General features: G+C 40.2%; 1 protein-coding gene across 1 annotated transcript; it reads left to right on the plus strand.

Annotated features, from left to right (window-relative positions):
- Positions 1-210: 210 nt before the first annotated feature.
- On the plus strand, positions 211-23,152 carry SLC5A7 (solute carrier family 5 member 7). The gene is made up of 8 exons (XM_074156861.1): positions 211-388; positions 7,034-7,147; positions 10,185-10,340; positions 14,462-14,610; positions 18,204-18,347; positions 20,231-20,384; positions 21,565-21,782; positions 22,529-23,152. The coding sequence occupies exons 1-8, from the start codon at positions 211-213 to the stop codon at positions 23,150-23,152; spliced, it is 1,737 nt and encodes a 578-aa protein (XP_074012962.1).
- The last annotated feature ends 3,136 nt before the right edge of the window (positions 23,153-26,288 follow it).

The raw sequence follows: 26,288 nt of genomic DNA on the forward strand, positions 1-26,288 counted from the left end.
TTTAATTGGCATGCAAACTTAATTTCAATTACGTCTGAAATACTCATTTCCTAAATTCACCAGAATAGTCTCTTTAATATTCATCTGCACTTTCTTTTTACGCTGATTCTAAAAAGCATCTTACCAGGTTTGTTAAAAGCAGGTGTATTATTGCATTCTCTCCAGAGGTCTTAATGAAATAGCAATCAAAGAAACAGTTGGGACTTCAACATGGCTTTCCATGTGGAGGGGCTGGTGGCCATAGTTGTATTCTACCTGGCTATCCTGGCAGTTGGGATATGGGCTGCTTGGAAAACCAAGAACACGGGCAGCGAAGGAGATCGCAGCGAAGCTATTATAGTCGGTGGAAGAGACATTGGCTTGCTAGTTGGTGGATTTACAATGACTGGTATGTAAAAACCACCTTTTTCTTTTTTTTCCTAACCAGTGTATGACTTGTCAGTTTTCCATCTGAATGAAGAAGTGGTATCTGCATGTTGAATAATGCAAAATGGAGAAAATATAAATACTTTCTTTCCGATTGCTGCTAACATTTTTTAGTGAACAACGAAATGTAGCACCTGTATAAAAACAACAAATATTTAAAAATCATACAGGAAGAATGTATTTCTTATTCCTTGCTTTTATATTCATCTGTAGGTCAGATATATTCGGCACAGAAGTATAGAATTTATTTAGTTTAATAAGAAATCCAGTTTTAAAATAACTGTTATTGTTGTTAAAGCCATCCAAATTGCTGAGTTATTTTTGTTTTATCTGAGTGAAACAAAGTTTATCTGTAAAAAGATGGGGGGTGGAGGGGTGCAGCATCAATTAAGAATAAGTTTCTAAAAGAAAATTGTCATAAATCCAAACTTGCGATTCCACTGATTTCAGCAAACTTACTTTGTGGATTCTTTTAGATTCTTTTGCAGCAGTTTGACAAAATAGTAATATCAGTAGGAAAAGCCTGGGCGAAGGAGGAGTTCTTCACTAATTCTGTAAGCAGTGCTGTCTGACTCCCAGAGCCAGTCAAACCAGGTGTCTCACCTGCCTAAACAAGATATCTATGGTGTGGTCCAAAATCTCAAGTCTTACAGATAACATATGGCATTGGAACAAAAACACATTATAACAAGAGTGAATTGGTCCGCCATTTTTATTTAAGCAATTTAATTTTTAAGCACACTTTGTTGGTTGGTGGGGTTTTTTTTTGGTATGCTAAATCCTATTCAGGCCAAGCTCTTTCAACTGCCAAATTGGATTTATCAGGTTATATTTATGTTTTGCTCTTTTGCCCTGTTATGGTTTCACAATTATCTAATAAGGAAGAGATACATAAAAACTGCGGCCACAATTCTGTGTTCTTTAACCAAGAGACATTCCTATCCCCTTGCAGGGGCTTTTTGCTCATTCAAAGACTGAATATTTGGATATTGAGTAAAGAATATTTGTAACAGTCAAGAAAGTTTGAATACAGGCAGATGTTCTAGTTTTAACACTTTGCTATAATTTTCTGTATCACGTATCCATTTGCTACTGAAGCATCAGATATGATGAGATTCTGCTCATAGCAGGAGCTGGTTTGACAGCTTTCTGCTGAACGAAATGTTTTCAAGAGCACTGATACCAGCATATTTTTGCAGAGGTATTCCTTGCCACAAAACTGTAATCATTAGATCAGAGGAGTGGAGACGAAACAAGACATTCCCCGCACAAGCGGTTATGATGAACAGCTTTGCTTGTGGAAGAAGACACAAATTCTGGTCTCCTTAATCCTATTTTACAGGAATATTTTTCATAGCAGCTGAAGCAGAGATGAGACTTGAACTGAGGCTTCCTATATTGCAGGCAATTTCTATAGCCAGCACAATTCACACCCACACACGCGCATTCCGTTTCATGCAACTTTTAGAGAGGGAATAGTATATCACCTCTGTGGTAGAATATCAGGCTGATCGTAAAGCCTTTGCACAGCCTAAACACTCATGGATTTTATACTGTTAGGGTTCACATACTTTCTCACCTCTGCTTCCATAAATCTGCCAGTTAAAGCTTGAGATGGCAAGTAAATTAACACTTTCAGTTTTGGGGAACCGCGCCGGGCACACAAAGTTAGGTGTGGGCATAAGTCTACTGAATCAGGGTTTATTCTGAATTTTGTCTCGGTGAGGGTGATTGGGATACTTAGTTTGTAAAGCCATAAAATAATTGCAAAGGTAAGCTGATTAAAATCTGCACTAATTTTTACTAAATGATCACATTGTTCAAGGGCATATTTGCTTCTTTAATAACAGTAGATGCATATTTTGCAACTCGTAACCATACCTCTAGAGATATATGGCTATTCCAACATCGTCTTAATATTTTACAGCTTTAATTGTCTAAATATAAATTAGAAAGCAAAGCTTATCCCGCAAAAGGAAAACAAGAGATTTTTAAAGATCTCCGGAAAGGATATTCATATGGACATGAAGTACTTCAGGTTATGAGATAAGGCCTAATTCTGTCTTTCTTGCTTGAGACAAACACTACCATGTTCATGGATATCAGCTATGAAAATGCTAACAGGTTCTGGGGCTTCTTGGTGGGGAGGATGACAGAATTCAGCCTATAAACTTAAAATCAAATTCATAGAATAAGCATCATGACTTCATAGGGACGGACTCTAAGATTCCTGAGTAATTATAATTGATTTTCTAAATGGCATTTAAAAACCTTAAAATAAGTGCACTCCCTATGAATAATGGCTGTGGACTTACTTAGATGTATACTATGATCTTGAAGAAGAAGCTGTATCAACTAGCTACTGAAACACCTAAACACAAAGCCTGTTGAAGGCAGAGTGTGTCTGCAATTATCAAAACAGAAAGAGTGAGAAGCTTGAATTGTGGATGGGTCACAACAGCTCATATCAAAATGAGCTAACATAGTACCATAGTAGACACGCCTTTAATTTGTGTATTATTTTTATATAATTATACGTAAAATGTTGCATTGAGTATTGGCATTCCTTAATTTGTGGGTGAAATTCTTAGGAAGTGGTATCTGCAACAAACTTGAGTCTATTCTCATTTCCGTGACTGAGTTTAAACCCCAAAGGAAGTAGTTGATATGACATAATCAAATGCTTACAAACACAACCAAAAAGGTAACAATCTATTGATGTCATTTATTCATTTTAGTTGGATGGAGCTCCATATCCTTCCACAAGAAAAAAAAAAAAAGAAATACTGCAAAATTCTATTTTTTGGTAATCCTTAGGTCAGGATTTTAATTTTACAGAACTTGATGGGTTGATTCAATAATTTGAGTGGTCAGACAAGGAATCATTCACAAAAAAAATGCCAAAAAATCTGATTTTCTGTTATTTATCAATATAGATAAAGAACTCTGAGATTAATTTCTGTGTTCCTCATGTGAACTAGGAGCAGAAATGCACTCCGTATCCCCAGTATTTGTCTGATCATTTTTTAGGGTGCATGTTTTAAATGGATGCTGGTATTTGCTGCATTTTTTGGTCCTTCAGACAGCAGGCAAAGAGAGGATTAAAATAGATTACCACGAGTGTTTCTATAGATTATTAAATTTTATATTCCTTTTGTCTGATTTAGAAAAAAAAGAATTTCACAAAAAAGGTATTAAACTAACTTTAAATTATGGCTTAGCAAACTGAGGATCAGAAAATTAATATCTAAGGTTGAAATCTCATCCTATCATACCCCATTATTTCTTTTCAAATGTATTTACTGATGTCAGTGTATATACTGACTACCCATTCACCCCCTCACAAAAAGCCATATAGCACCCCTCCTCCTGGGGTCCTTGGCAGAGGTTCCAGAACAGTCATGAGCACAGAGAAGCTGATCAGCAGCTATTCTTTAAACCCCAATCCAGAAATCAAGAAATAAAAATGAAAATAAGTGCTAAATCCTCCATGACACTTTACTCAGCAATACCTATAGGCAATGGCGCCTGCAACGTCACACAGAAGGGAATTCACCTGGCCCCCTCCAGAAGAAAATAAGGGACCTAGGCATAGCACCCAAGTGCCCCTTGGAGAATACCTGCTACCTCAGTAGCAACCCCAGGCATATCGATGCCAGATGTTGAAGCCTCTTTGCACCATAGCTGCAGCCATGCTGGGCATCTGTCCTTGACTATGGGATATTATTCCTCATCTGGAAGTGGGTATTCTTCATGCAGAATTCATGCTTATGCTTTTTCTAGGGAAGGAGACAAATACAATTCCTTTTCTAAATATTTACTTTTGATATTGCATACAGGTGCTTACAATCTATTCCGTAAGATTATGCTGCTTGAGACACAATAAGCAACACACATGCCAGATAGTCATGGACTCAACAGTCAATGGCTCAATGTCTGGATGGAGACCAGTGACAAGTGGTGTCCCTCAGGGATCAGTATTGGGACCACTATTATTTAATATCTTTGTTGGGGACATAGACAGTGGGATTGAGTGCACCCTCAGCAAGTTTGCAGATGACACCAAGCTGTGTGGTGCGATCAACATGGTGGAGGGAAGGGATGCCATCCAGAGGGACCTGGACAGGCTTGAGAGGTGGGCCCGTGACAGCTTCATGAATTTCAACAAGGCCAAGGTCAAGGTCCTGCACTTGGTTTGGGGCAATTCCAAACATGGATACAGGCTGGATGATAAGTCGATTGAGAGGAGCCCTCGGACAAGGCAAGAAAGGCTTGGGCATATTGGTTGATGCTCAACATGAGTCAGCAATGTGCACTTGCAGCCCAGAAAGCCAAACATATCCTGGGCTGCATAAAAAGAAGCGTGGCCAGCAGGCTGAGGGAGGTGATTCTGCCCCTCTACTCTGCTCTTATGAGACCCCACCTGAAGTACTGTGTCCAGCTCTGGGGCCCCCAGCATGAGAAAGACATGGACCTGTTGGAGTGGGTCCAGCGGAGGGCCACAAAGATGATCAGGGGGCTGGAGCACCTCTTCTTTGAGGACAGGCTGAGAGAGTTGGGGTTGTTCAGCCTGGAGAAGAGAAGGCTCCAGGAAGACCTCATAGCAGCCTTCCATTGCCTAAAGGGGGCCTGCAGGAAATATGGAGAGGAACTCTTTATCAGGGAGTGTAGCGACAGGATGATGGGTAATGGTTTTAAACTGAAAGAGGGGAGATTTAGATTAGATATTAGGAAGAAATTCTTTACTGTGAGGGTGGTGAGACACTGGAACAGGTTGCCCAGGGAAGTTGTGGATGCCCCATCCCTGGAAGTGTTCAAGGCTTGGTTGGATGGGGCTTTGAGCAACTTGACCTAGTGGAAGGTGTTCCTGCCCATGGCAGGGGGGCTGGAAATAGATGGTCTTTAAAGGCCCTTCCAACCCAAATCATTCCACAATTCTATGATTCTAGACTCTGGTAACCCAAGTATCATATTCCCACCTACCTTAACTCACACTTTCAAGATGCACAAAATTCCAAATGTCTGACAACTTTTTATGTAGATTCTGTATCCCTGCTGTTCCTATCAAGTATCACTGTTCATCTGTCTTTTCCATGTGGTCCTACGTGGGCTTCACTCACCTCTTTTCTTGCCTCTGTAGGGCACAACAGATCTTGATAACCAAAAGTATCGATAACAGGGTTCCTTGGGTCACTTCTTTTGTTTCAGACTTTCTCTGCATACACATCCCTCATACAAGCCCATTAGACTATTTGCACCAACAGAATGTTCCATTCCTGTGCTTCAAAATGCTGTAAGGGAGACAGCTGTAATGCTCTGGTTGCCAGAGATCTTTGTTTCTAAAGCCATGATGTAATTTAGCATTGAACTGAAAAAAATCCCCTCTGGTAGTATTTGAGAGATATCACAGCTAAGTGGAAAAGAGTGGTCATTTAGATTTTAATGGAATTTCTTTAGGAATTTTAATTACATTTTCTTCATTTCTGTTTATCTGCAATTGTTTGTCTTAAAAACAAAATCAAGTTTTCTTGTATGATGGTGGACACTGGGAAAATTCTGAAGAATGATTAAGGAAAATTCTTACAATTGTGGATTATTACACAGAAAGCCTGAACTACTCTAAGAAGGCAAAGGCTTCTGAGGCAAATTAAAACAGCATTACAAAAATCTAGTACTTAAAATGATCTGCCCGCCCTTGTTCAAACTACAGACCCAGATTCATAAAAATTACTCATTGTACATTAGAGGAAATCAAGAACACTTTGCATGGAATCTGCTAACAGAAAGAGATAAACTTTATTACGTAATTTGTTATGAATTATTTTTGCAGATGTAATCAAAATACATTTCTATGTTGGAGATTTTCTTTCATACATACTGTAGGTCCCAAATTCTCAAATGTAGAAACTTCCCTTCAAGGTAGAGAATGAATTCATTCCAGGTCTGAAGCTGGTATATTAAAAATACTGCTGGCTTTTAGAAAAATAAAATCAGAAACATTATAGATAGCACACTTCACTTCTGGAATATGTCTTCAGGAAGCACAAAAACAAATGAGCCAAAGTTTAAAACTTAAATGGCAAGAGAGAACCATCACAGCCCCATATGGAAATACAGCATTTAGGGAAATCAGAGTTTACTAAATGGGCTTCGTGTAGCCAAAATTTAAAATTTAGCAAGGTTTTAAAAGCAATTTTAAACTCTTGTCTAATGTAAATGCTTTGTTTTCCCAGCTGGGGTGGTTTTATCACTGTGTGTTTATTGTTCTTCAGTTTCCCCTTTACATCTCTCCTTCATTTGGACTAACGCAAAGAAAACGGTAAAGTGCTTCAAGTAGTGGGGAACTCAGCCCTCACATCTTCAGTGACTACACAGACACTTAGACATCTTGATTATTGTCTCAGTCCATTGAACTTTTTTTTTTGAATGCTTAGGTTGGAAGTTTTTTGAATTAAGACTATCTTTTATAGAAGGTTGCCATGTCTGGCACTTGTACAGTACATATAATAAAAAATAGCAATATTATAAGTGATGACAATTTTATTCTATAATGTGGGAGGCTTTCTTTCCTTGTGCACGTTCAAGACTTCCATCTCTTCTTTTTCAGCCACATGGGTTGGAGGAGGTTACATCAATGGGACAGCAGAAGCTGTGTATGTCCCAGGCTACGGTCTAGCTTGGGCTCAGGCACCTATCGGATATTCCCTTAGTCTGGTTTTAGGTAAGCAAAGAACTAAAGCTAATAGTCTCTCATTTTAAACAGTTCTGATGACAATTCCGTCATTTGAAGTGGAACAACTAGTATCTGATAAAAGGATACTGAGGTAAACTGGATCCCTTCTGCTGATAGCTTTGGCTTTTAAAATGAAAACCAGAAAAGCGCTATAAATAGTTTGCTATCTTCAGTCTCTTGAATGCCTTGGCAAGACCTCTTTGATTATTACGAGCATAGTGATCTATGGAGATCACAATAATAAAGGTTTTGTCATCGGATTTTTTTGTAATTATATATGCTAATTTTTATACTTTCAGATTTTCCTTAAGTGCCTATGTGATCTGGAACATGATAGTATCAGGGCACCTATAAATCTTGGAATTCAAGAGCAGCAAATATCTCTTCAAGTTAGAGAAGTGTTTATGCCTTACAGCTCTTCACCAAGTAACTTGTCTAATTTTGTGTAGGAAGTCTGTAGTAGAACCAGTCTATTTCCGTAAAATTGGACCACGTATCTTCTTAAATGCGGTACAAAACTCCAAATCACGTGTCAAAATGCAAATACACCATCCTACTATATGCAGTGTAAAATACAGACAGCATTATAATTTTTAATGCTGTGGCCTCTAATTCCAGAAATGTAGTCTCAGAACTCCCTTACTTTTCTTAAAAATAATAACAATAAAAAATTCCTCACTGTGTCTTAAGATTGTGGAGCAGCTCACAACAAAAGTATTGCCTTCTGAGCCATGACGAATACGCCACAAAGTTGTCAGCTACATCCTTTTAGTTTGTGAACACATCATATCCCTAAGGCAGCAGCTGATGCAACAGTTTAAAAGAATGTCGTTACAAAAAAGATCCTGTGTTCTTCATCGTTAATTAATGTGGCTGGTGTATTCTCCTTTCTAATAATACTTGACCTCTCAGTTTATTTTGAGTCTTTTCTCATGGTCCTCCCACCTACTCTGTGCCTTTGCTTCCTTTGATTGCTTTATCCAGGTCTTCTTGCCCCTTTTATTTATTCCTATATAACTGGGTTGCCCTCCTGACTCATTTTTCCCCTCAGAAATGCTTTCTTATGGCCTGTCGTGGTTCTCCTCTCTTCCCAGGCAGAAACCTTCCCTATCGTAGGTACTCCTCTCTGGCACGTGCGGGCCAGCTCCAGTTCCAGTAGTAGTTCCCATCCCTGAAAGCAGCTCTGTTTCCTGTAAGGAAAATAATAAAGGTAGATGTTTGCCTGCAGATCAGTTGATGTCATTATGAGGTCATGAGGGTCATCATCCATTGATGTCATTAAGTGGTCGTTAGGATCCTAGGCACAAGCAGCTTCCTGACTCAGCCTCTGTAGAATTGACACAAAGTAATAATAGCCAAGAAGGGCTTGAGTTAGCCTCTCCCTTCGTTTCCAGCTGTTTTTAAAGATATCCAGACTTTTTTTTTCCTGGAAATTATCATGGTCACTACAGAGCAAAGAAGTCTGTATCATGTGGCCATAAATCTCTCTGCAGAGCACAGAGAGGAAAGCATTTCTGTGGCATGATTGGTACGTGCAGGTTTGCGAGGAGGAGTTGTTTATATTTCTTTTTTAAAAAAAATAAGCAAAATTATAAATGTAAGGCTAGAAGAAATATTGCTGCTTCAGACTGGAAGGATTTAAGATTGATATAATCTCCCTGTTAGTTCAATGTTGTGCTGCATACCACTTTTCCTAATTTTTCAAGCAATTTATATTTAATGGTTAGAATGTCTGTGATTTCATTTGGCAGATGCTTGAACGTCCTAATAGATTATAACACCAGTGACTCTTTTTTTCTTCTTTTAGTTGTCTTTTGTAATGATGACATAACAAGTAGAATAGGAACAGAATCCATGGCCAATTCAAGAATAGTTAAAAAATGCTGGAGTTTCTGCATCCAGACAACCTGCCTAAAGACAGCGTTACCATAAGCAGTATAAATAAATTGTGATTGGTAAGCCGGTACCTTCTGTTCAGGGCACTTAATGAAATGAAGAAATATGGGTGGTGTAAGGCAATACATAGAAATGTGGAAAATCTTCTGTACAGTACAATGAATAAATTATTTATCTTGTGATGAAGAACCTAACTAAGGGTTGCAAAATACAGCAGATTGGTTTTTATTGGGAACTGACTGATTTTCCAGGTTTTTCAATTGTACCTTGTATATTGCATTTCAGCAGTTTTACTGTGGTAAAAGTCTATTTATTTGTAGTCAGGTGCAGGACTCAAATTCACAGGTTTCTATCCAAGGGCTCTTTCAGCTTTCCTGAGATATGCCCTTTTTTTTTTTCCCCAGCCGGAAAGAATTTGAGGACTCTACATTAGAAAGGTGTGGCCTTTGCACATTTATGTGCATATCCAGCCCATATGCCAGCCAGGCAGAGCAGAATTGCAATACATCAAAATTCCTGAACATGCATAAGTAAAATAGGTGTATGACAAATGTTCAGGGAGCCTGACACCTGCAGAGCCCAGAAGGCGTCTGACCTACCCTGCAAGTTTATAAGGATACATAAGAAATTTGAATTGTCCTGAAAGAATCAGATTTTCTGTGTGTGCACTAAACCATGTGTGAACTCATATTTCTGACCCAGGAATCCCAGACAGTTTTATTTTTTGAGTAGGACCCTGTGAAAATTCTTGCTGGATTCTGGTTTGAGAATAAACAGTATTAGATAGAAAAGCCATTTCCTTAGGCTGATCCAAAATTAGACAGAACTCTGACAGCATCCATAATGTCAGGTGAAGTAAACTGAACCAGAGAAAATAAGAGAAACTTATTTTTCATTGTCAGGCCATAGACATCAATGGTGTGAATGTGTTTATGTAATTGTAGACAGATGTAAGGTAAGAGTTCTTAGAGAATATTTTAACTGTGCTTAGTGCTTTAAAAAAAGCAACAAAAACAACAAACAGTAATACTGACATATTTGTACCCTTAACTGACAATCGGTGTTTCACCCCTTAATGGCAATGCATTTCTCCACTGCAGCTGGTGTCTTATGCTACTTTTCTTTGTAGGTGGTCTTTTTTTCGCAAAACCCATGCGCTCCAAAGGCTATGTGACAATGCTAGACCCTTTTCAGCAGCTTTATGGAAAAAGGATGGGAGGGCTACTCTTTATTCCAGCTTTAATGGGGGAAATGTTTTGGGCTGCTGCCATCTTCTCTGCCTTAGGTAAGGAATAAGCAGTATAAATATTAATTTATCACAGATGGAAAGGATAAATCAGAAATGCATTGAAATTTTGGCTTCAAATGCTAACTCTCCTAGCCAAATGATCTGGAATGGGACAGTTCTCAGTAGTAATTAAACCTAGTAATGGCGCCCTGTTGATTATTTTGGTAATGGAAAAACACACAAGGTATCTATTCATTTTCAGGTATCTTTAAGTTGCCCCTCTTCAAAGAGTATGAAAAGATTTAGCACCAAATTTCCTTTAATTGTGAGGGTGACATGAGTAATTGCAAGTGTCCCTTTATGTCCAGGCTTCTCTTTTACACCACTGCGATGACAGAAGCCAATCAAAATTTCACTTAAAGATATGAAACATTATTGCAAATGCATCTAAACAAAATAATCCTTTGAATGTAGGAGACCACCATATACAGAACTTTCCATGGCACAACTAATAGAAGTAAAACAGATGCTGATCAGTAAATTGAAGTATTACTGAATTCTAAATGGCTTTCTACTCAACAAAATGAAGAAAATACTTAGGATTCAAGAAAGGATTCAGAGAATTAGTGGAACTATGACTCAATAGAAAATCACCCAACTACTCATCCAGTTCTGAGAAAAAAATCGGTTTCCAGGGTTTTTAATTATATTTCAGGCCTGAATTTAGCAATCCCTTCAAGAATTGAGAAAGCCCTTGAGTTGAAGCACCAGTAGTTGACTTTTACCAGCTAATCATACTCATAGTGCACATGCATGTGGTAATGCTTTCTAGCACAAGCTATTTTAAACAGAAAATAAACTTTGAAGGTACTCTCCAACTGTGCTCTGATGAACTGCAAAGCAATGGGGAGCTTGTTTACCACGATTTCATCACAAAACCCTTAAAGGACTAAGAACAAACTACATGCTGAGGTGATAGGAGTTGAATAACTTGAAGAACACTCTGAGTATTTGGAATATACTTTCTTTTTGATTGAGGACAAGCTAATCTGTGCTATTGCAAAGCAAATGGTATGAATACCTTTCTAGTGGGTTTATATTAACAACTGACAGTTAAAGATTGTCCATGATTATAAAGGTCATTGAGGGGTTTGATTTTAACTATTATTGTAACTATTCTGTGAATAGATTTAGTTCTATTATTCCTCCTGATTTGCACACCTATCCTCACTTACAGATATTAAATCCTAGTTCTCTTCTTGATCTTCCTCAAGACTCCTTGCTTGGGCGGGTTATAGAAGGGAAAGACAGGGCTTCCAGCTTGCGAAAGAGGTCTGAGTTTGTAATCCTTAAGCACATGAACTCTAAAGACTCCCTGTACAATAAAAAAATACCTGGCAGCTCCCAGCAGCTCTTTTATACAACATGTCATCTTGTGTTCTACTGTCAGAACTTTTCCACCTATATGGTCAAGGATATCCGTCTACAATACCTGCAAGTACTGAAAGTTATTGGAACGCATTTTATTTAAATTATCCTAATTAGAAGGAGAGGATTTTTTTTAAAAAACATGGTTTTAAAAGACTGCAATCCCTTGCAATAGCTGATACATCTAAGGGAAATGTATAACCACTGCAATAGCTGCTGGAAGGGCAGTGCAGGAGGGCACAAGTAATTCAGATTTCTTGACTGCACTGACAACAGCTTCCTGACAAATGATCATGGAGCTGATGAAGGGAGGTGCTCTGTTACACCTGTTATTTACAATCAAGGAGGAACAAGTTAGGGATGTGAAGCTCGGAAGCAGCCTTAGCTGCAGTGTTCATGAGGTCGTGGAGTTCACAGTCCTGAGAGGAGGAAACAAGGCACAAATCAGGACTGTAACAATGGACTTCAGGAGAGTAGAGTTAGGCCTCTCCATAGCAGCCCTGGAGAGAAGTCCAGGAGAGCTGGTTGATATTCAAGGGTCACCTCCTCCAAGCTCAAGAATAGTCCATCCTGACAACCAGAAGAACAAGCAAATGAGGCGGGAGGTCTGCATGGATGAAAAGGAGCTCCTGACTAGAGTCAGACATAAAAAGAAGTGTTCAAGAGGCAGAAGCAAGGACAAGTGACTTGGAAGGAATGGGGAGACACTGTCCAAGCATGCAGAGATGGAGTTACAAAAGCCAAAGTCCACATGGATTTGAGTCTGGCCATGAAGGGCAGCAGGAAAGGCTTCTACAAGTACATAAATTAGGAAAAATGTGGGCTCCCGTTGAATGGGACAAGGAACCTGGTGGCAAAGGATATGGAAAAGGCTGAGGCACTCAACGCCTTCTCTGCTTCATTCTTTGCTGGTAAGACCAGCAAGGGCTTTTTGCAGCATCTCCCATAATGTCTTTGTAGACAAACAGATGAACTACAGACTAGATAAGTGGACAGTGAGGGGGATTGAAAACCGGCTGAACTGCTGGACTAAGAGGTATGTGATGCACCAGCATGGAAGCCACTGCATGGCCAGTCACCAGTGGAGTACCCCAGGTGTCAATATTGAGTCCTGTATTGTGTAATGTATTCATTAATGACCTGGCTAATGGGACCAAGTGCACATTCAGGTAGTTTGCAGAAAGTAAAAGTTGTGAGGAGTTGCTGACAGATCTGATGGTTGTACTGCCATTCAGAAGGACCTTAAGCTGCAGAAATGAGCCAACAGGAACCTCATGAAGTTCAACAAAGGGAGATGCTAAGTCTTGCACCTGAGGAGGAACAACCTGATGGCCCAGTAAATACTAGGGGCTGACCAGCTGGAAAGCTGGTTTTCAGAGAAAGACCTGGGAGTCCTAGAGCACAATGAAGTTGAACATGATCCAGCAATGTGCCCTTGTGGCAAAGAAAGCCAATGGCATCCTTGGCTGCATTAGAAAGACCATTACCAGCAAGTTGAGGGAGGTGATCCTTGCCCTCTATTCAGCACTAGTGAGACACGTTTGGAGTGCTGGGTCCAGTGGTGGACCCACCAATACAAGAGACATGGACATACTGGAGAGAGTCCAGTGAAGAACCACGGAGACGATTAATGGACTGGGGTATCTGGCATATAAGGAGAGGCTGAGACAGCTAGGACTGTTCAGCCTGGAGAGGAGAAGACATTTATTCATGTGCATAAATACCTGATTTAGCAGTGGAGGGAGTGGAATAAAGAAGACAGAGTCAAACTCCTCTCAGTGCTGCCCAGTGACAGGACAAGAGGTAATGGGTGCAAATTTAACTACTGGAAATTCCATTTAAACTTAAGAAAAAACTTTTTTTTTTTACAGTGGAAGGGGTCAAACACTGGCAGAGATTGCCCAGAGAAGTTGTAGAGTCTCCATCCTTGCAGATATTCAAGACCTGACTGAACTTGATCCTGAGCAACCTGCTCCAGTTGACACTGCTTGAGTGGGGACTTGGACTTCAGAATCTCTAGAGGCACCTTTCAGCCTTAGCAACTCTTTTATTCAGTGAGTTGGTTTGTGGAGACTGGCAGCTCAACATTGTTGTTTCTTCTCTACAAATGAAGTCTGACTGATGGTGCTTGAAGAAGTTCTTGGTGTCTAGGTCATCAATGGAGGATGGATCCTTCAGTTTTCAAAGAAAGCCAGCCTTTTCCAATGTAAACAATTCAAGGGTATTTTCTAAAGTGGTCAGTGGACAATCGTTCCTATAGCTGATGCCTTCTCTACTATTCCTTCCTTGGTCAAAAGGGGCTAGCTCAGAGCATAATTGAGATACAAAAGGGTGTGATATGCTGCAGAAGACCTTCCCTAGCCACTGCAATGATACACTTGTTCCCATGCAGCTGAAAGTCACCCAGGGAGTCTTCAGCTGTTGGTGTGTGGCTGCTTTTGCCCAGGCAGAACAAGAGAGTGTGGTCCTTCCGGACCTTGAGCAGTGTAAGGAAAGGCAGGTTCAGGTAAGAACCTAAAACATGACAGATGCTGAACTTAGAGCAAAAGGAGCCTTCCTTTTTCCACTCCCTTCACAGATGCAGAAGGGGTGTGCAGAAAATAGGGGAATATGTTCATGCTGTTGCTAAGTGTCAAACTGCATAGCAAAACAGCACCTGTATATGCAACTTAACAAAGGTGAGCCTTCTTATCAAACATACTGCGACGTATACTATATACTAACATACAGTGTTTTGGTTTTCCCCATAGGTGCCACTATAAGTGTGATCATTGACATTAATGTCAATATTTCAGTCATTATTTCTGCCCTGATTGCAACTATGTACACGCTTGTGGGTGGGCTTTATTCTGTGGCCTACACCGATGTAGTTCAGCTCTTCTGCATCTTCCTGGGACTGGTAAGTTTGTCTGGTTTTTTCCCTTCTTTGTTGAGGATTTTGCCCCGAGTGTTATGATGATGCCTACAACGTATTGCCCACCTTTGGTTTTGGAACTATGTCTTCACTGAAAGTGTGGAGAGGGAATACTCCCACTTACAGAGCCCTGACTTTAAGGAGTCGGCATTTATATCAACATACTTCAACAATAATGTTGTGCTGAACAATAATGTTCAACAATAACAAGTGCTTCAACAATAATGTTGCCTGAGAGGCCCGATTCTTTGGCATTTTTCCAACCAGTCCATATGATTATGACTCTCATAATCATAGAATCATAGAATCATAGAATGGTTAGAGTTGGAAGGGACCTTAAAGATCATCGGGTTCCAACCTCCCTGCCATGGGCAGGGACACCTCCACTAGACCAGGTTGCTCAAAGCCCCATCCAGCCTGGCCTTAAACACTTCCAGGGATGGGGCATCCACAACTTCCCTGGGCAACATGTTCCAGTGCTTCACTACCCTTACAGTAAAGAATTTCCTCCTAATATCTAATCTAAATCTCCCCTCTTCCAATTTAAAACCATTACCCCTTGTCCTGTCACTACACTTCCTGACAAAGAGTCCCCCTCCGTCTCTCCTGTAGGCTCCCTTCAGATATTGGAAGGCTGCTATGAGGTCTCCCCGGAGCCTTCTCTTCTCCAGGCTGAACAACCCCAGCTCTCTCAGCCTGTCTTCATAGGGGATGTGCTCCATCCCTCTGATCATCTTCACGGCCCTCCGCTGGACCCGTTCCAACAGGTCCATGTCCTTCCTGTGTTGAGGACTCCAAAGCTGGACACAGTATTCCAGGTGGGGTCTCACGAGCGCAGAGTAGAGGGGTAGAATCACCTCCCGCGACCTGCTGGCCACACTTCTCTTGATGCAGCCCAGGATGCGGTTGGCTTTCTGGGCTGCCAGCGCACATTGCCGGCTCATGTTGAGCTTCTCATCCACCAACACCCCCAAGTCCTTCTCCTCAGGGCTGCTCTCCAGCCATTCTCCGCCCAACCTGTATTTGTGCCTGGGATTGCCACGTCCCAGGTGCAGGACCCTGCACTTGGCCTGGTTGAACTTCATGCGATTTGCACGAGCCCATCTCTCAAGCCTGTCCGGGTCCCTCTGGATGGCATCCTTTCCCTCCAGCGTGTCGACCGCACCACCGAGCTTGGTGTCGTTGGCAAACTTGCTGAGGGTGCACTCTATCCCACTGTCCATGTCTCCGACAAAGATGTTGAACAGCACTGGTCCCAGTACCGACCCCTGAGGAACTAATAATATTCCTGCTGAGTCTGTATCTAACTTAGGATCAGACTTCCTTATCTATCCATAGGACTGTGGCACAGGCAGTGGAAGGAGGCATCATACACCAGTCCAGAAACACTGGCAGTGGGCTTGCTGATCTGATACTCTCCTGCTTCTCTTTCCTGTAGCTGTCACCTATTCTGGCAGCTTGGTTAACCTCCTGCTTTAAATCACCTTCTTGAGTTTTCTCTCATTTCCCTCCATTGTCCTTGGAGACCATAGTATAGGAAGTCTCACCAGCTGACCTTGCTGTTTGAATATGCTGCTATGAATATCCCCTCATCAGCTATCAGTGATATGCTAGTGGGTAGCCTTTTCTTTTATTTACTGCTGTTCTTTAAGCCCTACTCTGAAAAACATCAGTGGAACAGGGCTCGGATCACAGGGGTGCAATCAAAGAAGCTGCTGTCTTTGCTTTCCAGTGGCAGTAATAGGTGGTCACAGGTGTGCAAAGATCTAAGACAGGCTGAAATAAATGGATTGGCTCAAGGTGAAGGAACTGAATGGCACCTTGGGGACCTGGAGTTCTTTCTCTGCTTTCACTGGAGTTCTTGTGCAGCTCTGGGGAAATTGCTTCAGCCAGAAGTCACACAGGTGGTCACTAACCAACCCTGTGTGTGTCCTCACCCTGTGGTATCCTACTGTGAGGCCTATGGCCTTATTTGCAGAAGTGCTAAGCATTCCCTGTTGTAACTGACTTTATGGGAATAGTGCTAGATACCCTGAAAAAGCAAATCCAAGTTTTAGCTGGCCACCTCAAATAGGAAATTATTCTAGATCTTCTTCTCTCATACCTTTGTCCTTCACCTGCACAGTAGTGGTCCTTCTCTAACATGCATGTTAATATTTGTGAACCATTCAGTTTCTACAGATGGTGTGCATTACAGAAAGTCCCAAAATTGTAGATAAATCAAAATACAAAACTGCTTTTCCGATGAAAACAACTCACACACCACTAAAGACCCTGATCCCGTGGGAATAACATGTGATCCTTTATTAAAGGCAGCATGAACGTCAGAGGGAGGGGAAGGCAGATGAAGGTTGCATAGCAGTCTTCTAAATGGTTGGATCCGTAGCTTTACTAGCATTCTTTTAATTCAGGTTGGGCTCTTTATGTAATTTCCCATTTGAAATAAACAGCAATACTATCATATAGAGGGAACATCATTAGTGGGGCTCGAAGTCTCAGATAGCATCTAAATGGTTATGCCTAGGTGAGGCAGTTTTAGATGAGATGGGACGCTTTCACAGTAGGTGTCACTGCAGATGTTGTCACAGGTATCCCAGCTTCCCCTCCAGGCTCTGGAGCAGTTTGTATTCCCACTGTTACAGAGCTTTAGTGCTCATTCCTCTAATGTGCCCCTCCTGTTCCTTACCCAAGAGGAGATCTTCTAATCACTTCTGTTTTCTACCCTGGCTCTTCATTTCAGCCACAGCTTCTTCCTTAGACTTCCACAACATCTACTTCAGCCACTCCATGTACTTCCCTGGTTTTCTCCTTACAATCCCATGTAGTCTCTCTCCTTCCTTCCTCACTCTCTGGTACCCACATCTGCAATTCTCAGCTCTTTGTCTTTATCTTGCCCAGTCAGTCTTTCCCTGATCCTGCCCTGCATCCCCATGTCGTGGTTTAACCACACCACGCAGCCACTCTCTCATTCCCCTTCCCCCCGCAAGGGAGAAGAGGGAGAACAGGAGGGGGAAGGAAAAAACTCGTGGGTTGAGATGAAGAACATTTTATAGAACAGCATCAGAAAAGGAAAAATAATAATAACAATAATAACAATGACACCAGACACTCTCACCATCCGGTGAATTGGCACCATCCCAAGCACTGACCACAGGTTCCCACCCGCCTGGCTAATCCCCATTTATATACTGAGCACAACATCCATGGTATGGAATATTTCATTGGCCGTTTCATTGTTCTGTCTATTTTTCTATGGGAAACTTAAAAAAAAAAAGCCCTTGAATAATGTAAACTTCATTTAACAACAGTTAAAACCAATAGGTATTATTGACATTCCTTTCACAGCAATCACTAGAAAGAGAAATTAACTCTTTCCCAGCTGAAACCAGGACACACTACTATTTATTGACTCCATCACCACCAGCACATAACCTGACTTTTCTGCAAGTCAGCTCGGCAACTTGGCTTTTAATCTGTAGCATGCAAGAAGAAGAAAAACAGATCAGTGTTAATATTAAATTTCACCGATTTAGAGTGCTTTCTTTAGACCTGAACAAAGTGTTACTCTTTGGTTACAGTGGATCAGCGTACCCTTTGCGATGTCCCATCCTGCAGTGACAGACATTGGGCTCACAGCTGTGCAGCAGGTATACCAAGCACCTTGGCTTGGATCTGTCAACTCACTTGACATTTACACATGGCTGGACAATTTCCTTTTACTGGTAAGCAATGGCTTGAATGAAGGAATGAAGCATTTGAGCACTCGCGCTGTGTTACTGTGACAGCTGAAAATAATAGAGAGTCTAGTTAAGAGTTTCCAGCAAACTGAAAACTTTTACCCTCTTGACTTCTGCTCAATATTTCTGCGCATTTGAAGGATTTCAGTGAAATATCAGTAGAGTATTGTAGCACAGCTGTCAAAGTCAGCATTGCCAGGAATGCAATTTAAATATCATCAGGCTGAAAGGGTTGACTTATGCTAAAATTAATTAAAAGTGTGCAGTTTAACTGATGTCATTGTTGGCAGATGAATTTATGTATTGCAGAAGGCAATAAATATGTTATACAGATGATTAAATATGCCTTAGGTATAGGTGATGTAGAAAAGCTTTGTAGAGATGGATGGATGGATGGATGAATTCATACGTGTACACATGCCAGAATGAACTGAGGGCTTTCATTATTTAATACCTATGTATTACACATGGGATTGGTGGTTATTAAGTACTTTCCATTAGAAGATCTAGCAACACATGCTAACATTTTCCATTCTCGGTGTCCCTGAGCAACTCTACACCGTTTTTACTATCATGTTGTACTTCGGGATTCCTTTCTCTGTCATTTTTTTTTTAAATGACCTCAACTAAAAATGTTCAGAGTTTTCTGATAATTGGGCTATTAAAATATATTGGTTTATCCAGCGTAAATTTTTTAGACATTTTCAGAGAGCCAAAGTATGACACTAGCTCAAGCAGCTGTATTCTGTCTGGTAAGCCTGAAGGTTTCATCTCTGCTGATGACCAAAGGAAAACTCTGATGTTGCCAAATTGTGACACATTTTCTTCTAATCTCATTTGTTTCATCATAGCTCAAGAAATTTACACATGCTTGGAAAGCTTTGTTAAAGGAACGGTATTAAGGCTTCAAAGGAAAACAGTCATAAATAGCAAGTCAAATCTGAGTTGCCTGTGAAGCATTCATTTGGTCCCTGTGTGTGCATGAAATGTGTATGAAACACCTGTATACACACTGTTTGGTCCAAATGCCTCCTGCCTCATTTAGTATGTAGAACTGAATTGTGCACGTTTAGTGAGCAATTTGCTTTATTTTCATTCCATGGTGTTTAGTCATAGGCACTTACTTACTTAGTGGAGACTATTCAGATCCTGCTCTCAGGACAGAACTGTTAGCACTAGATTTTTAGTCTTTGGTAATATTCTTTTGTGTCATATTTTGCAGACATAATTTTAAATCTAATCAGGATTTTCACTGTTACATACCCAAAACCAGAGAAGGGTTGCCACCATAAAAGAAAACTTTCTTTTCCTGCTTTCTCTTTAAAGTCTATTGGTATCGTGTTTGCTTAAGACAGTGGGAGAATAATTTTTCAGATTCTTGTGTTCAGTGTATACAGAACATTGACTTATTTAGATCGCCACATGCATTCATAAAGGAAGATAAAATCTTGCTTTCAAATCCTATCAGAGTCTAATCTACTTTTGGCAGGGGGAGGGTAGTGGAGGCCAAATTCTACAAATCTGAAATATGACAATAGTATTTTATAACCTTTCATAAGGCTTTATCAAGTATTTATACAACTCACAATACTTGGGGATTACAGAGGCTATGTAAGTGCAAAGTATTATTACAAAGGAATAACTTGTATAAAAGAATGGGATTTAAGTGGACTTACAAAGGTTTGACATTACTTGTGAGAATGGAAGTTACAGCTATTACTGACTGACTGATATTCAATAAATAAATGAAAGAGCAGCAACATGGCATTCAGCATTCAGGTGGTGCTTCTACATGCTCTCTGTATGATGATAGCAAAAAATTCCAGAGTTAGCCCCCAGTGACAGGATGCTGCTCATTGTGTTTGCAGACATTAGGAGGAATCCCGTGGCAAGCATATTTCCAGCGAGTTCTTTCCTCATCTTCTGCCACATATGCTCAAGTTCTGTCATTTCTGGCTGCTTTTGGCTGTCTTGTGATGGCTCTTCCTGCAGTACTCATTGGTGCAATTGGAGCATCTACAGGTAAATGATTAAAAATGAATAGTACAATAAACGTAAAATGAGTAGTACAATAAATGTGTGAAAACCCTATAAAGCTTATGTTAGATTTAATCTAGCCAGGTGACATTGTTAATCAACTCATGACTTCTTCAACAGGAGAGTACGCTGAAAAATAATGTTATAGAATATTTCTCCAAGGGGAAATTGCTCCTACCTCAGTGGCTGAGATTAACTCATTTTGCATATTCTAGGTATCTTCAGATGTAATATTTCTACTTAATGTTTGAGTTTGATTCTGGTACTTTAATTTGGTCCTAACGATAATAATGAGGAGTGGGTGAAGGAACTGGTGGTGTTTAGCCTGGAAAAAAGGAGGCTGAGGGGAGATCTTACCTCTCTCTCTCCAACTACCTGAAAGGAGGGGGTTATAGTGAGGTGGGCGTTGGTCTCTTCTCCCAAGTAGCAAGTGATAGGATGAGAGGAAATGGCTTTAAGTTGCACCAAGGGACGTTTAGATTGGATATTAGGAAAAATGTCTTCACTGAAAGTGTTGTCAAGCATGGGAACTGGCTGCCCAGGGAAGTGGTTGAGTCACCAGACCTGGAGGTATTTAAAAGTTGTGTAGATGTGGTGCTTAAGGACATGGTTTAGTGGTGTTTTTGGCAGTTTGTTAGGTTTACAGTTGGACTCAATGATCTTAAGGGTCTTTTCCAACCTAAATGATTCTATGATTTATCAGGAATTTCTTTTCTTGACCAAAACATCCTCATCAAGGTCTTTGTCATAGTGAGAGTGACTCCCATCACGGTGACCACGTAGCTAAACTGTTAGAAATATTCTGTTGGAAATGTTTACCACATCGCTTTGAGCTCTGAGTCTGTAATCGAAGAGGATAGTTAAACATGTATCACAGACTTGATTTATTGAGGAAAATGACATTTATGAGCAATGCAAAGTTTTAATATTAAACATCCTACTGGATAAGCACAGTATCCAGTGGTCAGACTTAACTTAAAGGTAAGGAAAAATGCTGAGCAGACTAAATCTGCCTAACAGAAACCAGTGAGACACTGCCTCTCTGAAATGCCGTCAGTCTGGCCCTAGTAACAGTTTGGTCATTAAGTGTGAGTGAAAATGTGGCAATATGCTGTAGCTGATGACTACTAATGTTACTAATAACATACCCGCATCCATATTGCAGCCTGGAATGAGACTGAGTATGGTGTCCCTGACCCCATAACTAAAAAAGAAGCAGATATGATTCTACCTATTGTGCTGCAGTATCTTTGCCCAGTCTATATCTCGTTCTTTGGCCTCGGCGCTGTATCTGCTGCTGTGATGTCGTCGGCTGACTCTTCAATTTTATCAGCAAGTTCTATGTTTGCTCGGAACATTTATCAGCTTTCCTTTCGGCAAAATGTGAGATTACATTTTTGTTTTTACTTTTAGAGAAAATTTTAGGTGAGAACTTAACTAGGTGATGCATAGACTGTAATTTCATAATGAAACACCTCTTTCACGTTCCTGTGTATGACTAGAAAAAGTATAACATTTCATTCCTAACAGTATATTGAATAAACTGAAAGTCATAAAAGTATTTATGGTTGTGACTGACAACAGAGGTGAAAAAGCTAGCTCAGGGGAGGGAGGAAGCTTTGAAGAGTTCTCATGGTTCTGCAGTTTATCCAAACAATCTTAATAATTGTCGCAGCCATAAGTTTTATTTAAATCCTTAACAAAATGAGACGTCTTTCTGAATTATTGATTTATCAGGAAATCATTTGATATCAGAATGGGCTAGTGAGTTGGAGTTTTTCTTAGGAAATGGAGAAGAAGAAATTATGACGCTGACAGTTTTTTCTGGTTGAGCCATATTGTGCTTATATTTAAACGTTATTTCTAACACTCTGCTGTTGTTTTTTTTTGGGGGGGGGTTCTGACACTTTATCAGACTTTTCTTATGCTTTGGGAATGGCAACCATAACCTTTGGGTTATTTTCTTTGCACATGAGATGGAGATACAGAGATAGACTTTTGTAAATATTGTTGAATATGCCATGCAAAGTTTCCTTTTACAGTGTAGCATTTTATATCTACTATGTGCATAAATGTAAGCATACATATATTGCTATGAAAAAACACCTATCACTGCCCTTTTTTTGCAGGCTTCAGACAGGGAAATCGTGTGGGTCATGAGAATCACTGTTTTTCTGTTTGGAGCATCAGCAACAGCAATGGCACTGCTGGCTTCATCAGTGTACGGCCTGTGGTACCTCAGCTCTGACCTTGTTTATATCATCATATTCCCCCAGCTCCTGTGTGTGTTATTTATTAAAGGAACCAATACCTATGGTGCCATTGCAGGATACTTATTTGGCCTTGTTCTCAGAATAACTGGAGGAGAACCGTACCTTTACCTTCAGCCCTTGATCTACTATCCTGGCTGCTATCTGGGTGAAAATAATATCTATATCCAGCGATTCCCATTTAAAACACTCGCTATGCTTACCTCCTTCTTTACTAACATTATAGTCTCCTACTTAGCCAAATACTTATTTGAGAGTGGGACTTTGCCACCAAAGCTGGACTTCCTTGATGCTGTTGTTGCCAGGTACAGTAGAGAACACATGGACAAAGCAACTCTTGTAAAAAGTGACAATATTGTGTTAAACGAACTCGCACCTGTGAATCCACGACACAGTCTAACTTTGAGCTCAACTTTCACAAACAAGGAAGCCTTCAATTATGTTGATTCGAGTCCAGAGCTGTCCAACACTGAAGATAATTAAAAAATCTGGTAGCCACAGGCAAAGCAATGAAAAGCAGGATATTCTACAAAGAATGGTAAGAGGCATTTTATCAGAAGAAAAGCAAGAACTGGGAATAAAATGCAGCTGCACAATTCTTTAAGTTGTTTCTAGGAGCAGGAGTATCCCATGGGAGGAACTCTTTTCTGTTATTATCTAACATGTTGGATTAGATCATAGAGTGTTTACCAAAAGATACGCTCGGATCCCATACTATCCACCCAGAATATATACTGTGTAATTAAAAAAAATATTTACAATTGAAAATATATGTAGCAGAAAAAGTGCAACAGTTATTTATCTAGGACATCATATGAAGAGGTTATAATACAGTCACTCTGAAATACTATCAGTCAACATTTTATTGGCATTAAGTGAAAATATATTGTCACAGCTATAAGTGATTTATTACTAAAGAGCTAGTTGCTTGAGCAAAGACAGATAGATAACTTCCCTGGGTTTTTGGTCTGACCGTTTTTTTCCCCATAAAGAAATTCAAATAATACAAATCTAGTATTTTATTATTTGTATAAGACAGCAAACCACGCAAATAGTAATAAATTCCTTATAGGAGTGCTAAACATCATATATTAATTAAGAAAGTTAAAATGAAGTCACCAGTTTAAAACGATGTTATATCTAATGCAAGACAACCTAAACAAAGTATGTTACTATAGGTGTTCTTTTTATCCTGTGGCTAGTGGCTGTCACCAATGGAGGATAACAAAATTTTTAAAGCAATAAATGGAGTTGAAACTCAGCTTGTGAAAAATGATAGAATTCTTATAAACTAAATAGAAGTTTGCAATGTTAAGAAGAAAAGAAGCCTTCTCTTGACTTGTCATCAAAATGAACACTGAGCAAAGCAGTCTGACACCAAGCAACTACAGCAATGGAACAAATATTAAAATGTAAGAAGAGTCAAGAAGGCTTGAAAAAACAGCTGAGAGGGTTTTCCATGGGGAAAATTTCCATTTTTCACTTAATAGAAAAGTTTTCTCAAAGGTATCAAAAAGTGTTTTGGGTTGGACTTGCTGGTATTACTCTGGAAAGTGTAGATTTTCCATGGAAAATCACATTTTCTCAAAAATTTGATTTCCCCTGGGAAAAACTGGCTTGCTGGACAGCTTTCCATGTCTGTGAGTTTCAACCTCCAAAAACAGCAGCAGCAGCTTGGAGGGGAACTGAAAGGAGAGCTGAACCCGCAAGCGTAGTGAAAGGGACAGGGTTGTCCTCCACTAAACGCTGGACTCCTTCAGTAACAGCTGCCATCCTGGGAGATCACGGTGACTCTGAGGAGCACCAGCAGTGACCAGTCAGAAACGAGACTTTGCTCATGAATGGCAATGCTGGCCAGAAGCAGCAAAGCAGGGAGATGAGGCCTCTTCTGACTTCACCCTGGCCAGCAGGTAGCCTGCAATGTCGCTTCCATTTGCCCATGGCCGAGATGATTGTGTCTGTCCCCATTGGTATGTGCCTTTCACAGTGGGAGATCTAATAGATGGATTTCTGTACAACTAAGAGTTATGCTCCAATAATTCTTTATAATATCTGGGCATGACACAAAATGTTCAAGTGAAATCTGGATAACCTCCTGTTGCTGGTCACCGGTGAAATGTCTTCTTTAATGTTCACAGCACGAGGAGCTATCCTGGAGGATAGGAGATGTAAGAATAGGTTTTGCTGCTAAAGGAAGAAGCCATCAACTTGTGCATTTGATGTTGACATAAACTTTCACAAGGTTGAATCCTTAGATATGTTTTTGCTCCTTTTGTGGAGTTTTAACAGCATATATATATTTTATATGTAGAGAAAATCAATTTTAGAGATGCCGATTTTTTTCTCCATACACTGCATTTAAAAATAACACTGCGTCTCAGTTCTGAATATGTATTGTGAACTGCGGTACTACTGTGCTAACAAACACTGAGTGTGCTCTGGGGGAAGGGAATCAAAATCACGATCTACACTAAAAACCAGGAAGAGCCAATATAGCAAAGAAATTAAAAATTTCTGCGGAATGAGTGAACGAGCCATTGATGAAATTCAGGGTCCTGAGGATCTCACAAACCAGATGTGAGCCTCGCAGTTTTCATTCCCCCATGAACCATGGAAAACAGAAGAGGAAAGAGATTGTGTGGAAGAAAGAGAGGGGAGAACAGAGCCCCTGCTGAATTATTATCCATTTCTGGCTCAAATCCACTAGCCTGAATACCTTCTTATGGAAAATATCAAGCCACAGTTTAGCCCGCTTACATAGCCAATGCCTTATGCTGCAGTTCCAAATTAAGTTAGGGGATCCCATTCTACAGCCACCTGTATGTCTTCCTGAAAATTTTCTCTTACTTCAGTTTTGCCTAGGAATTGTTAGAATTTCACTATGAGAAGCTGCATAGTGGCCAGATGTTTTGAATATAGCAACATTTCTGTATTATTTATTTCAAAAATCCCAATACTGGGAGGAGAAGGGAAGGAGAAGGGGGTTCAGCTGTAATCTTTTAAGAAATTTTGGTTGAAAAATAAAAATCTTTCCTTTTCCCATGTATTCCCTTGTTGCCATAAAAACATAAAGGCTTTTAAAATGCTCAAAGTGAAAAAGGTAAGTGAAAAATTAAAATGCATCATTCCAGAAATTTCAAGCGAGATGCTTTCAACATTATCAGAATATTTTATACTGTTTATGCTATTGAATATTTTTGTGAAATCACTGTGATTCCACAAAGTATTCCTGTTTAGATGGAACTATGTGTTTTCTGGTGGAAAATGGTTCCGACAAAATTTTCCGATCCTCTCTGCAGAGATTGAAAGGTTATTGCACTTTTACAAGTAGCACACTATGGAAGGTTTATCATGCAAAGGAGAGAAGTGGCACTGAAGACTGTGCATCACGGGACCATAACTCTGCTTTCTACATACCAGGTCTCTGTGCATGTCCTTGCATGAGTCCAACATGAGCTGCCGTGGTTGCGGTGGCGGGCTGCGTAGTGGTGGGACAACTCCAAAAGCCAAACTGAATAGCCCTGTGCAAAGTCTGTTTACCAGTTTTATTGCCTTAGTTCAGCTATCCTACCATTAAATTTATACAGAGCTGTTCATATAACCAAAGGCCATATCTGTG

This window comes from Numenius arquata, chromosome 1 (assembly GCF_964106895.1).
Source record: "Numenius arquata chromosome 1, bNumArq3.hap1.1, whole genome shotgun sequence".
NCBI lineage: Eukaryota > Metazoa > Chordata > Aves > Charadriiformes > Scolopacidae > Numenius > Numenius arquata.